Source organism: Sinohyriopsis cumingii, chromosome 11 (assembly GCF_028554795.1).
Source record: "Sinohyriopsis cumingii isolate HCF-2022 chromosome 11, ASM2855479v2, whole genome shotgun sequence".
NCBI classification, from domain to species: Eukaryota; Metazoa; Mollusca; class Bivalvia; order Unionida; family Unionidae; genus Sinohyriopsis; species Sinohyriopsis cumingii.
The window spans coordinates 97,735,336-97,749,327 of NC_142971.1; the positions used below are offsets into that span (position 1 = coordinate 97,735,336).

At 35.8% G+C, this 13,992-nt stretch overlaps 1 protein-coding gene across 9 annotated transcripts in view; it reads left to right on the plus strand.

Annotated features, from left to right (window-relative positions):
* Positions 1 to 13,992, plus strand: part of LOC149789081 (uncharacterized) — a 209,356-nt gene that overhangs the window by 168,896 nt on the left and 26,468 nt on the right. For 6 of the 9 annotated variants that reach the window (XR_016424299.1, XR_016424303.1, XR_016424301.1 and 3 more), the window contains 2 exons: positions 6,303 to 6,365; positions 11,249 to 11,377. The exons of 2 other annotated variants lie outside the window; for them this stretch is intronic. Coding sequence is in view for 1 of the 7 variants with exons in the window: in XM_089975266.1 (XP_089831392.1) it covers positions 6,303 to 6,365; positions 11,249 to 11,377 (192 nt within the window). In the remaining 6 variants the exon portion in view is untranslated. The remainder of the gene's footprint in view (positions 1 to 6,302; positions 6,366 to 11,248; positions 11,378 to 13,992) is intronic. One more of the 9 variants, XR_016424304.1, reaches the window with a different exon arrangement.

Consider the following 13,992-nt stretch of genomic DNA (forward strand, 5'->3'; position numbering starts at 1 on the left):
AGTTGATTGGAACCATCTTGGTTGGCTGACTTATTAGTCAATAGTATTTACATTTTATGACAGTACTCAACCCAGGAAATGATCATTTTTTCCTTAAAATAAATTCTGTCAGTAATTTTCTCAAACATTTCTTCCACTTTTTTGTAGTCTTAGCTAGACGCTTGACTGATTTTGCATACGCCTATTTTTTCTTTAAATAACGGTAACAAAGGGCATGGTTAGTTTGGGGTCTTTACAATGTTTTGGCAAGCTCAAGATAATGATCCCACCAGTACTAGCTGTAATGGGTGTTGATCTCACCGTAGATGTAATATCTGTTCACACTCTTCACTGAAGAGATATGGGTGACAGTTCTGGCCAAGCAGTTAAACAAGGCTAGTGGTAGAGCGCCCATAAATATGCAGACACATTCATTATTGCTACTGATGATACCTGGTAACAATGTTTTTCAGATCCCAGTCAGCTCAAGGCAGAAAGCTAATAGGGTCTGGCCATCTTTGCCATCTTGAACCAGCTCAACAGCAGTACCTCTGCTGTCACTTAGTGCTACTGTCAGCACTGAACAGGCTATGAAGTCAGTGTCAGCATGGTACATTGGCCCACATGGACTAGTCCTGGATAATAAATATCCAGCAGCAGACATCAGCATAAGATGTCAGCTGGCCCTTGATTTTGTCCACGCCAGCTCTAGTACAGTCTCAACCTACTCCATCTACCATTGGGACTGGGTTCAGTGATCTGTCTTACTGCTGTACCCATTCTTGGACCTGAGATGCAGGCAGTATCCAGTCACTACACTCCAGCCTTGGTTTTGTCTCATGCCCAGCACAACTGGCACCTGTAAATCAAGAATCATTGGTCCCAGCTGTTTTACAAGTGTTTTCCCATTTCTGGACACTGATTACCTACCTCAGACTTTTGAAGACACTCAAAGTGAATACCTGGAGATTATCATGATTCCCATCCCTGATTACCTGCATCACCTGATCATTTTTCACTACTATCACAAGAGACCTATTGTCCCACACATCATATTTCAAAGATGTTTGCTTGGAAACCCATGTTTTATACTGAGTCTGATCGTATCCAGTGAAGACTACACACATCCATTGAAGAGGTCTTCTGGCTTTAGAATTATGTCTGCCTCCTTCTTCTCCTCTGTCAGTGGCCTGTTGCAAAATTCAACACATCTGTCAACTGTTTGACAAAGAATAATCAGCCTTCTTTCAAATATTTACCATAGTCTGATTGAAGTGTGGGTGTCTTGCACAGCTTCAAATGGCAACTTCAACACATAAGCATCAGCAGGCCTTTCTTATAGTAATGATGACCCACATCTAGCATCTGCCTGACCTTTGATCATCCCAGATTTTCACACTGAAGTCCCAGCCATTGGCATAGATATTACTGGCCTGAAAATGTTGAAACTTTCTTCAGTAGGCATGGACAAGAAACCTTTCTTCAAAATGCAATACCAGGTTAGTATCATGATAGCTATTGACTCCATACTTGACCTAATTATGATGCCCATATTTCTAAACATAATCAAGATCACTGTTGAGACTGCTGCCAATAGACAAACTGGAGAGTCAGTCTTTAATGGCTTATGTACTCAACAGGAAGCTCCACACTCTCCAGTTCCATACTTATTTCTATAACCGCCAGTTCAAGGAGAGAGGTGCATTCCTATCCATGTCCGGGCTGCTTAAAGACCAATACAAGGTCACCCACAGGTTTCAGCCTCTGTCTTCTAACCTAATAGTCCATAGCCACCACATAGAGGCCCTGAAGCAGGTTGCCAAAGAGGGAAATCTTTCTCAAGCCCACATATCAGCCTTCATTTTCCAAGAAGGACCATGGAAGTAGGAAGGATCCCTCTAAGGCACACCAGATGGGTACCTCCTCCAAGCCTAACATATCAGCAAGTGCCTATTTTCGCAGATGGGGAATCTCTCCTCCAAGCCTAACACATCAGCATGTGCCTACTTTTGCAGATGGGGAATCCCTCCTCAAAGCCTAACACATCAGCAAGTGCCTATTTTCGCAGATGGGGAATCCCTCCTCCAAGCCTAACACATCTGCAAGTGCCTATACTCCCAGAGCAAGTAATGACAAGATATGAGGAGATAATGATTAATTGCAGGCCATTTTCTCTCCCTAACAGCCTTCCCACAGAAAATATAAGTTCATGCCATCTTAGTCTAACATCTCAGGTGGTGGCATAAGACTTCTCAAGATCACATTTCTTGATCTCCCCTGATGACATAGGTTTCTCCAGACACTCATACAAGGCAGATGTTCTGCAACTGAAAATTGAGTTTCTTGCGTAATAGGTCTGTAGAGATCATACATAATACAAACTGCTATCTCCCACACAATGTTGCACCTTTTCTTATGCTGTCTCTCTGTTTTGTACCGTTTCTTATGCTGTCTTCCTTACAATCTTGCACCCTTTCCTATGCTGTCTCTGCCAGTCTTGTACTGTTTCTTATGCTGTCTCCCTTACAATCTTGCACTCTTTCCTATGCTGTCTCCCTTACAATCTTGTGTCCTTATGCTGTCTCCCTTACAGTCTTGTACCCTTTTTTATGCTGTCTCCCACACAATTTTGTACCCTTTCTTGTGCTGTCTCCTTTACAATCTTTCACCCTTTCAAATGCTGTCTCCCTCACAATCTTGCACCCTCTCATATGCTGTCTCCCTTACAATCTTGTACCCTTTCATATGCTGTCTCCCTTACAATCTTGTACCATTTCTTATGCTGTATCCCTTACAATCTTGCACCATTTCGTATGTTGTCTCCCTCACAATATTGCACTCATTCTTGTGCTGTCTTCTTCACAGTTTTGCAACCTATATTATGCTGTCTCCTTCACAATCTTGTACTTTGCTTATGCCATGACCCTCACAATCTTATACTTGTGTCATCTCCCTCACAATCTTGTACATATGATGTCATCCTCACAATCTTGCGTCCTTTTTTATGCCCTTTCTCTCACAATCTTGCACCGTTTTTATGTCATCTCCCTCAAAATCGTACACTTTTCTCATGCCATCTCCTTCACCAACTTGCATTTTTTTAAAATGCTGTCTTCCTCTTAATCTTGCACCTTTCTTAAGCCATCTCCCTCACAATCTTTCACCTTATGCTGTCTCTCACACAATCTTGTACCTTTTTCTTATGCTGTCTAACAGCCTTGCATCTTTTTTATGCTGTCTCCCTCAGTCTTTTACTCTTTCGTATGCTGTTTCCTTCACAAATCTTGCACCCTTTCTTATGCAGTCTCCTTCACAAATCTTGCACCCTTTCTTATGACGTCTGCCCAACAATTTTGCACAGTTTCTTATGCCATCTCCCTGACAATCTTCTTGTGCCATCTCCCTGACAATCTTCTTGTGCCATCTCCCTCACAATCTTACACTTATGCTGTCACTCTCACAATCTTGCTGCTTTTCTTATGCTGCCTTCATCACAATCTTGCACCTGTTGTTATGCAGTCTCCCTCAATGATCTTACACTTATGCCATCTTTATCACAGCTTTGCACTTGTGGTGTCACCCTCAAAATCTAGCACATTTCTTATGCCATCTCCCTCACAATTTTGCACATTTCTTATGCCATCTCCCTCACAATTTTGCACATTTCTTATGCCATCTCCCTCACAATTTTGCACATTTCTTATGCCATTTCCCTTATAATCTTGTACTTTTATTATGCCATGTCCATCAAAATCTTACACTTTTTTTATGCCATGTCCCTTGCAATCTTTCACTTTTCTTATGCCATCTCACAATCTTGCACTTTTCTTATGCCATCTCCCTAAAAAATCTTACACTTTTCTTATGCCATCTCCCTCAAAATCTTTCACTTTCTCATGTTTCCCTCACAATCTTGCACTTTTCTAATACTGTCTTCATCACAATCTTGTATTCTTTCTTATGCGTCCTTTCTTATGCATCAGTTGATATTTATGGATACCCTTTGCATGCAATATATTCAGGGAGATGTGTGTTATGATTGGGTTTTCTTTATAGAAAAGAATACCATTTTTTTACAATTAATGTTTCTTTAATAACACTACCATAACCAGACTGTGATACAGATACACACTCACAAACTCTTCTCATACATCACTGGAATAGCCTGCACTTCCATTCAAGTAGTGAGAATTGATGAGATTTGGCATCAGTCTCTCTATCCAAGGAAGACTACTCTTGTCTGACTTTCATCATGGCAAGCAAACAGTATTTTATCACCAATTTGTTATAAAGGGACAAAAACTTGTGCTTAAGGTCATCTTTGGCTAGGGCAGGCTGGATTTTTGAGGTAGTGGATGTCCTAATTCATGACCAGGTAAGTATTATCCAAGATACCTTTTTTTAATATAAAAGTTTGTTTTCAAAGTGATTTTGATTTAATTTTATTTATTTAGTTTATTTGAATTAATGTTGAATTGATAATGACCAGAAAGGAAACAGTAGAGCTAATCAGCTGATTTAAACTTTTTGGGTAAAGAAAACGTGTACAGTTTTGCTTGAGTATGAAATAAAAAGGGGATTTGAGTTATTTTTTTCATTTTTCAGTTGGTTTGAAATTTTGATTTTCGTTTTTTCTCCTTTTTGGGGGGTATTTCAGTAAATGCGTTGTAAATAGTTTCAAATAAGGAGCATCACTTGCATAACTCTATTTTGTAAAATGCCTTTAAAATGGTTTTATGGAAAATTTAAGGTAGATATAATTTGAAAGAGTGGCAGAAAAGAAATTTCCAGATAGGATAAATAATTTCAAGATGTTTCATAGTTTCAGTGATTTACCAAGATAGATTTATTTACACGTTGTACCACAAGCTACAGATAGATTTGCATTAAATGTTAAGTGAGTGCTTCATTTTGATCAAATATCACTCATCGGTCATTGTTGTAAAGAGATATAACTAACTGTACATGGCATAGCTTTACCATATCAGAAAAAAATTTCTTAAGATTTTACCTGGGAAAATTTGGCTGTGCGAGAAGGTGGCTGTGACCTGCATGTAGCAGCCCCCATCTTTAGCTTTGATATTATTGCAAGAAAAGACTGTTTAAAAAATTTAACCTTGAGATTTTTATAGGTTGTGGACAGACATTGGATGTTAAAGTGACTGTTATGTCAGCTTCCACACAAAGAGCTCAGTACAGATTGAGAACATGTCATTTTATTGTTAAGCCCAGCCTTGGCAGAATCTGAATATAGTGACCATTTTAGTATCAGTGTACGTGTCCATCCATCCCTTCATTAACTACAATGTTTCACTTTTTTCTTTCCTTTTAATTCATTACCAGTTTATCTCTTTTTCTGAAGTTTTAATGTTATCCTACCCTCTTCAAGATTTGAAATATAGCACAGGGGCAGGCTGAACATGTGGGCCATGGCCAGTTTCTTGTAGAAAGAGAACTAGCAATAATGTTTAGATTTGGAATAAAGCACAGGGCAGACTCTATATGTGGGCTGTGGTCATTTTCTAGGTCAATAAATGTTGTCATTGCTATTAAGTATCACTCTTAGACCCCATAATTAATTTTATACCTAATTATTATTTATACATAAAAGAGATTAAAACAAATGACAATAATCACGCCTCAGTATTCCTTCTCTTCCTTGTCTCACTTACATAAAAAGCACAGGGCTGACAAGACACAGGTTTAGTACTGTGATAGTTGACCTTACTACCTTTCCACCACAGCTAGGTACTGACCAATCACATGTCAGCAGCGATTGCTTATAACATTTAATTAACTGCACATGCCTTAGACACTTAAACAATTATATTTTAGGTTTTATTTGAATCATATATTTATTATAAACAAAATATCTGTATTTTAAGAAATTACAGTTTTTATTACATTTAAATTCTGTCATCAGCACTATCATATTTGACATACAAATGAATATGCTAATGAAGTGAAAGAATTAAATGTGTTGAACCGTAAAATGACTTCGTTAACAAAATGCTGGACAGTATCAGATTGTATTGCTGGTTTGTCACACAACACAATGCAGCCATCTTCATCTTATCAGGAATTTAAACCAATAAAAATGCCCCATATTTTCTTTGGTAGAAATTATGGCATACAGCTTCATTTAGAACATCATCATAAGTTCACATTTTTGCTGTTCTGTGGTATGAATTTAACAACTAAACATTTATCTGATTGGAATTAACTCATACGTACAAAATGAATTGAGTATGAAGTGAAAATACATTAGTGCAATGTAAAACAAAAGAGTCTACAAGGATTAATTGGGATTGGTCTGTTCCCAGGGCAGCTAACGGAATCCCAGCAGGCAGTCAAACAGAACCACAATGAAGCTGAGCAGTTACGAAGTGAGTTATCTCCAGTTGTTTGTCGCATGTGCTTTCATTTACACTCCATTTATCATGTAAAGAGTATCCTGATAACTATTGTATCAATATCACATCCAGTATATTCAGAAGTTTCTTAGATTTTTTCCACTCAAGAAAGTATTTATTTTTTATTTTTAAAATGGTTAAATTATCATTAGGCTTTATTGAAACTTTAATTGTTGGAACCATACACTCTGGTTCACATCATAGTTACATAAAACTACTTTATAGAACCATTATCACATTCTAGCAATTCATTTATTCTGTCTGAAAATATAAGGCTTTCAAATCTGAAAAATAAAGTCCCATTGGATGGTACCTAAATGTTGTATACAGTTACCTGCTAAGACAAATACTAGCAGTGCATACATTTGTATTATGGGATGTTAGCAGTGAAAAATTGACATTTTGAGATGTACATTTTATATTTTTTGCTTTTAAAATTACATTTGCTGTGCATGATTTTACCTCTTAATTGTTTCCACAAGGCAAATGTAAAAAATGAGTGCATCATTATTTTTGGTTCTGACTGATATTGCTATGCCTACAGTCAGCATCCTGCATGTAGACTTTTATTTATTTTCTGAAGTTTGCATATCATCATGTCTTCATCCCCATCACTCCAAGCCCCATTCTTTGGTAGCTGTTGGAGAATTGTTGAGGTTAGATGGGGCTGTGAGATGGAAACCCCAGACTCCCGAAAAGGAATATGCCAACAGAAAATGTTGACACAAAGAAAACATGCCATTTTGTATGTACTCGAGAGACTGTCAGGAACACACAGAGTGTAATATTTTTTTAAATATTTGACTTTAAAGGCAATACATTTCAAAATCATGGAGATTCACAATATGATTAAGTAAAATAGCAACTTGGAAATGACACTGGCTTTTAATTCAGTTGTTTTAGTCCAAGACATTGCAATTCATTCAGTATATATTTGACATTAAAAAAGTGCCAAAAAATGGATACATTTTTCTATTGTATGATCATTTCCTAAACTGTCTTTCATTTTTATTTGGTTCTTTCCATTAAAGACTTACCCATCCAGGGGAAAAAAGTATATTGCTGCATTATTTTATATGCAAGTGATTAGAGTCCTATTGAAACATTACTTGCAATCTGTGATTGAAAAAAACAACCTCAGAAGAGACCCGTTCTTTCCATGCTTGCTGATCATTTGCATGGCAGCATGTATAGTTGCCTTATTCCATATGTTTAATTAGTAGTCGTGGAAAATATTGACCACATTTTTTCATTGATCAGCAATCATGAAAAAGATTGACTAAATGTCATCTAATTAGTGATCATGAAAACATTGACAACATACCATCATCTAAAGCAATCATAGAGAAGGTTGGCCACATACAACTTAATTAGCAATCATGGAAACATTGACCACATATTGTCATCTAATTAGTAATCGTGGAAACATTGACTACACATTGTTCTCTAGTTAGCAATCATGGAAACATTGACCACATATAGTCCTCTAGTTAGCAATCATGGAAACATTGACCACATATTGTCATCTAGTTAGCAGTCATGGAAACATTGACCACATATCATCATCTAATTAGCAATCAATGAAAAATTCACAACAGACTATCATCTAATTAGCAGTTATGGGAAAAACACACCATCAGCTAGTTAGCAATCACATGGAAAATTTCCTACATATAATCAGCCAGTTAGGCGATGGATAAGTATGACCACGTAGCATCATCTAATTAGCAATAATGGAAAACATTTACCACAATATCATCAGCAAAAATTAGCAGTCATGAAAAAGATTGACCACACATCATCAGTTAATTAGCAGCCATGGAGAAGATTGGTCACAAATCATGTGATTACCAATCATGGAAAGCATTGATTATCTAATTACTATTCATGGAAAACATTGACCACTTATCATTATCCAATTACTGATCATGGAAAACATAGATTATGTATCATCCAATTAGCAATCATCGAAAGCATTGCTTATCTAATTACCATTCATGGAAAACATTGACCACATATCATCATACAATTGCCAATCATGGAAAACATAGATTATGTATCATCCAATTAGCAATCACGGAAAGCATTGATTATCTAATTACCATTCATGGAAAACATTGATCACATATCATCATCCAGTTACCAATCATGGAAAACACTGATTATGTATCATCCAATTAGCAATCATGGAAAGCATTGCTCATCTAATTAGCATTCATGGAAAAGATTGATTACACATCATCCAATTAGCAATCATAGAAAACATTGATCACATATCATCATCCAAATACCGATCATGGAAAACATTGATTACACATCATTCAGTTAGCTGTCATGGAAAACATTGATTGCACATCATCCAATTAGCAATCATGGAAAACATTGATCACATATCATCATCCAAATACCGATCATGGAAAACATTGATTACACATCATTCAGTTTGCTGTCATGGAAAAGATTGATTACTCATTATCCAATTAGTTATCATGGAAAACATTGATTGCACATCATCCAATTAGCTGTCATGGAAAAGATTGATTACACATCATCCAATTACCAATCATGGAAAAGATTGGTTACATATCGTCCAATTCCAGTCATAGAAAACCCTGACCACATATTTAATTACCACATGGAAAGGACTGATTACACATCATCCAATTAGCTTTCATGGAAAAGATTGATTACACATCATCCAATTAGCTGTCATGGAAAACATTGATTACACATCATCCAATTAGCAATCATGGAAAAGATTGGTTACATATCGTCCAATTCCACTCATAGAAAACCCTGACCACATATTTAATTACCACATGGAAATGATTGATTACACATCATCCAATTAGCTTTCTTGGAAAAGATTTATTACACATCAGCCAATTAGCTATCATGGAAAAGATTGATTATACATCATCCATTCGCTATCATGGAAGACATTGATTACACATCATCCAATTAGCTATCATGGAAAACGCTGATTACACATCATCCAATTAGCTATCATGGAAAATATTGATTACACATCATCCAATTAGCTATCATGAAAAATATTGATTACACATCAGCCAATTAGCTATCATGGAAGAGATTGATTATACATCATCCATTCGCTATCATGGAAGACATTGATTACACATCATCCAATTAGCTTTCTTGGAAAAGATTTATTACACATCAGCCAATTAGCTATCATGGAAAAGATTGATTATACATCATCCATTCACTATCATGGAAGACATTGATTACACATCATCCAATTAGCTATCATGGAAAACACTGATTACACATCATCCAATTAGCTATCATGGAAAATATTGATTACACATCATCCAATTAGCTATCATGAAAAATATTGATTACACATCAGCCAATTAGCTATCATGGAAAAGATTGATTATACATCATCCATTCGCTATCATGGAAAACATTGATTACACATCATCCAATTAGCTATCATGGAAAATATTGATTACATATCATCCAATTAGCAATCATGGAAAATATTGATTACACATCATCCAATTAGCTATCATGGAAAACATTGGCTACATATATTCTCAATATCATAAAAAAACGTCGACCACATATCATCACATCAGCTTCAAAAGTGTGAAACATCTTACATACCAAAACTGTTTCCTGTCATTACCCTCTATCCCATCATAACTCATATTCCTGTCTTAACTCCCCATGGTAATGCTTTTCTCGGATTCCTGTCATAACTAACAATGATAATGCTTTCCATCCATAATGCTGTTTCTCGTTATAACTTGAATTCCTGTAATAACTTCTCATGATAATGCCTTCCAGTCAGAACTCTGTTTCCCATCATAACTCAAATTCCTGTAATAACTCCCCATGATAATGCCTTCCCAGTCATAATTCTATTTCCCACCATAACTCAAATTCCTGTTTTAATTCCTCATGCTAATGCTATCATGGTAACTCAGATTTTATCAAATAATTCCCCATGATAATGGTTCCTGTCATTAATTCTCCAATCTTCTTTCCCATCACAAGTCAGATTTATATTATAACCCCCATGCTAATTCTTTTCCATCACAAGTCAGATTTATGTTATTACCACCCATGCTAATGCTTTCCAGTCATAACTCTTCCCATCATGATTCTGTTCCCATCATAATTTTTCGTCCCATCATAACTCAAATGCCTGTAATAAGTCCCCATGATATTGCTTTTCAGTCATAACTCTTTCCCATTATAACTGACCTTCCTGTAACAACTCCCCATGATAATGCTTTCCAGTCATAACTGTTTCCCATGATAATTCTTTTTCCCATTGTTGGCATGGTTGATTGTGAATGGCTTTGATTTTGGCTTCAGTTCATGAGTACTTGGGTTCTCTTTGACAAATCTATTTTAAAATTCTTCATGATGTGTTCTGTCATCATCATGCTTCCTGATCATAATAGATTGAAATTATTTTTGAATTTTCTTTAGCTTGTATCATTATACACTTGTACATTATATTGGGCTAATGGAATTTACAACTTATTGCCATCACTCTGCCTTTGGTATAGTGCTGTTACTCCTTGTCTAGAATGTATGATATCCTGAACTATCCACTATTTCTATTTTTTTCTGTTATTTTTCATCTTTAATAAAGACGAACAAATAACTCAATGATGAGAAATATACCTTTACTCTTCTTTTTATGTCTACATTAGGAGCCTGAGAATAATTACAGTACCAGCCAAATATTGCTTGCTGTCTGTAATGTATTGTGGTTTGCATGAGCCCTTGCTTGTTGCCTTGCTTGTTGCCTGCTTTTGGCATGTTGCATCACATGATGGTGTAATTTAATTCCCCCGTTTGGTTGATTCCCATAGATAAGCTAAAACATCTTCATGAAGAGCAGGATTCGGAGCGACGAGACAAACATGACAAGATGCGCGAGATCACTCATCATAAATCTCACACAGATTCCCACACCCGTTTACCTGTCAGTAAAAGCAGAGGTAAATCTCTATTACCATCCATTCCTGGTCTCTTTTGTCTCGGCACTATCTGGAATCTAAAATTTTCTGCATTTTTAGCTCTGGGGATAGAGTTTACATTTGCATACTCACTAAGCCTCCTGTCTCCTTGTCAGTACTTCAACCACTCATTGTTTCGATTTGAAGTCTTAGTAGTTGTCGGTTCTTTCCTGTGTCTTAATTAAGAGACCATTGTTTCATTAATAGTAAAGGGATGGGATCTCATTTCTACAGAGCAAAGTAATTCAGAAGACTGTTGTGAACAATTATAATACAAAAGTGGTGTTGGTGCCAGGGTGATGGGGTACAGGGGGTGGGGTTTCATCACAGGCACAGCTTTTCACAGATCATGAATTTATAGCTTGAAAGATAGCCCATCACTGACATGTTCATTTGGCAAAGTCCCCGCTGCATCCAAAGTTGCAGCTTACTTGATAAGTTCCCGATGACTGACTCACTTATTTGATCAGGTCTCAATTGAAAAATCGTTCTAACACCCCATTGTCATAACTCAGAGTGTAAAACCTTAGTTGTCATTACCTGGTAATTAGTCTCATTGTCAGCTGCATAAGGACCTAGATATCAGTCAGCATTACTGAGCATGGATCATTCAGTTTGTAATGATGGTGAGACAAATAAGTGTTTGTGATTTTTATGAACTGTAGTTTCTGTGTGTGCATTGATGAAATATGAAATTAACAAAAATTGGTCAGCAAAAGAGATAATTAATAATTCCATTATTTGTTCTATGTCCCATTCACTCTTGTTTGCATAGGAAATCTTTACTAATTGCACATATAATTGTATGAGTTTATAGACTTTTTGATTTTAATAAAAATAACTATCTTCAAAATTGGAACTAAATTATGTTTACATGTTCTTTATTATATAATAATGTGCAATCAGTCACATCTGGCAACTGCTGGCAGATGCAGTCTCTTTTATAAGAACTTTTTTCTAGGAAGATTTTGGATAAAGTTGCTATTTTAGTTGTGCCAAATGTGCATTCTCATTACTGGAAACTGAGATGAAATTGAAGATGCTAATTTTACATACAGATGGCACTGAATCGGTATCGAAACCTTGATGATAACAGACAATTTGTGTTGCTGTAATTTGATAAGAGAAAAGTATGCAGTTGTAGTAATCAGGATCAAAACTGCATGGATTGAACCAGCACATTAATTGATAGGTAAATTTACTGTACCTTAATTACACCTTTGGAGTCGTTTACCTCATCTTAAAATTATAGATAGTCTGCAGTATTCTCAGCTGATTTAACATTTTTTATCTTCACATAAGACAATTCTGTTGCAGTCTTGTTATAATATACTGTGCAGTACATCATGACTATCAGGACACTATTTGTTAGCTAAGACAGTGTTCCTTTGTAAACTAAACCATTCATCACATTGCACAAAAGCAGTATCACTTCACACCCAGGTATATATAAGTTTTGTGCTTACTCCAGTAATAAGACACTTGTCTAATCATATTTTTAAATATTTTCAGCTCTCATGTTCATCTCATTTAGTCATAAACTGCATTACATAAACTATTTTTTTATACAATATTTTTTTAAAACAATTCTTGAGAGTTGCAGTGTTGCTAGCATGTAGGATATAAGATTGGAAATTCATAGTGAACTAATTTTGTGTTTTATTTTCTCTTTATATTGCTCTAATTTTCAAACAGTGTTGAATGATGATTTAGATTCTTCTATAAGGAATGCATAATTTTTGTTCATTTAAGTTAATTTGTGTGCAGTTTCAGTGCTTTTTCAAATGAACTTTGTTGACTATGATTTACCTGTACAATATGTTGAGTTTCTTCAAGTTGCTTATACACATATGAATTTTTCAATTTGTAGAAAGTATTTTTTATACAAGTTTGAGTTTCCCTTTTGCTTGGATTGTATAATTGTATACCTTACTTGAATGAAGACAGGTGGGTATTTATTCATCTTGTTCACCATAATTGAGGTCATCAGGGAAAAGACAAATAGCAACAAATTCATTAATAAAGGACTTTTTCACTCTAGTTCATTTTTAGGTTGTTTGCACCTGAGTACAGGTGAGTTTATACTATGCTTTACCATCACTGTCATAGAGAGCCACAGCATTGGTCTTTGCAAATGTACACCATTTATGTGTTAGTCTACTTATGTACAACTGATATAATTGAGAGCTGTAGTATTGGTCTTTGTAAATGTACATCATTTATGTGTAAGTCTACATACGTGCATGCAAGCTTTGCTGTCTTGTCACAGCTCCATTTCTTGTTGATGGATACATTTGGGACTGTCCATAAAAATGGACTGAATGTTGAATGTATACTATCTGGTAGGAAAGGAGGTTGTAGAGTTATACAGTAATTTTACTGTTATTTTAAGAGATTCTGATGTCTTATCTAATAGCAAGGATGGATCACTGTTCTTTAACCCAGTTTTAGTTCTCTGCATGATGTTGATTTGGCATTAACACAGAATATCAGAAAATATATAATTGGTTTGATCCATATTGTTAAGTTTTTTTGGTAGATACACATTGCTAGTCAAGCTTGTTTGAAAGATTGCCTTGTCTAACAAACCACTTGTC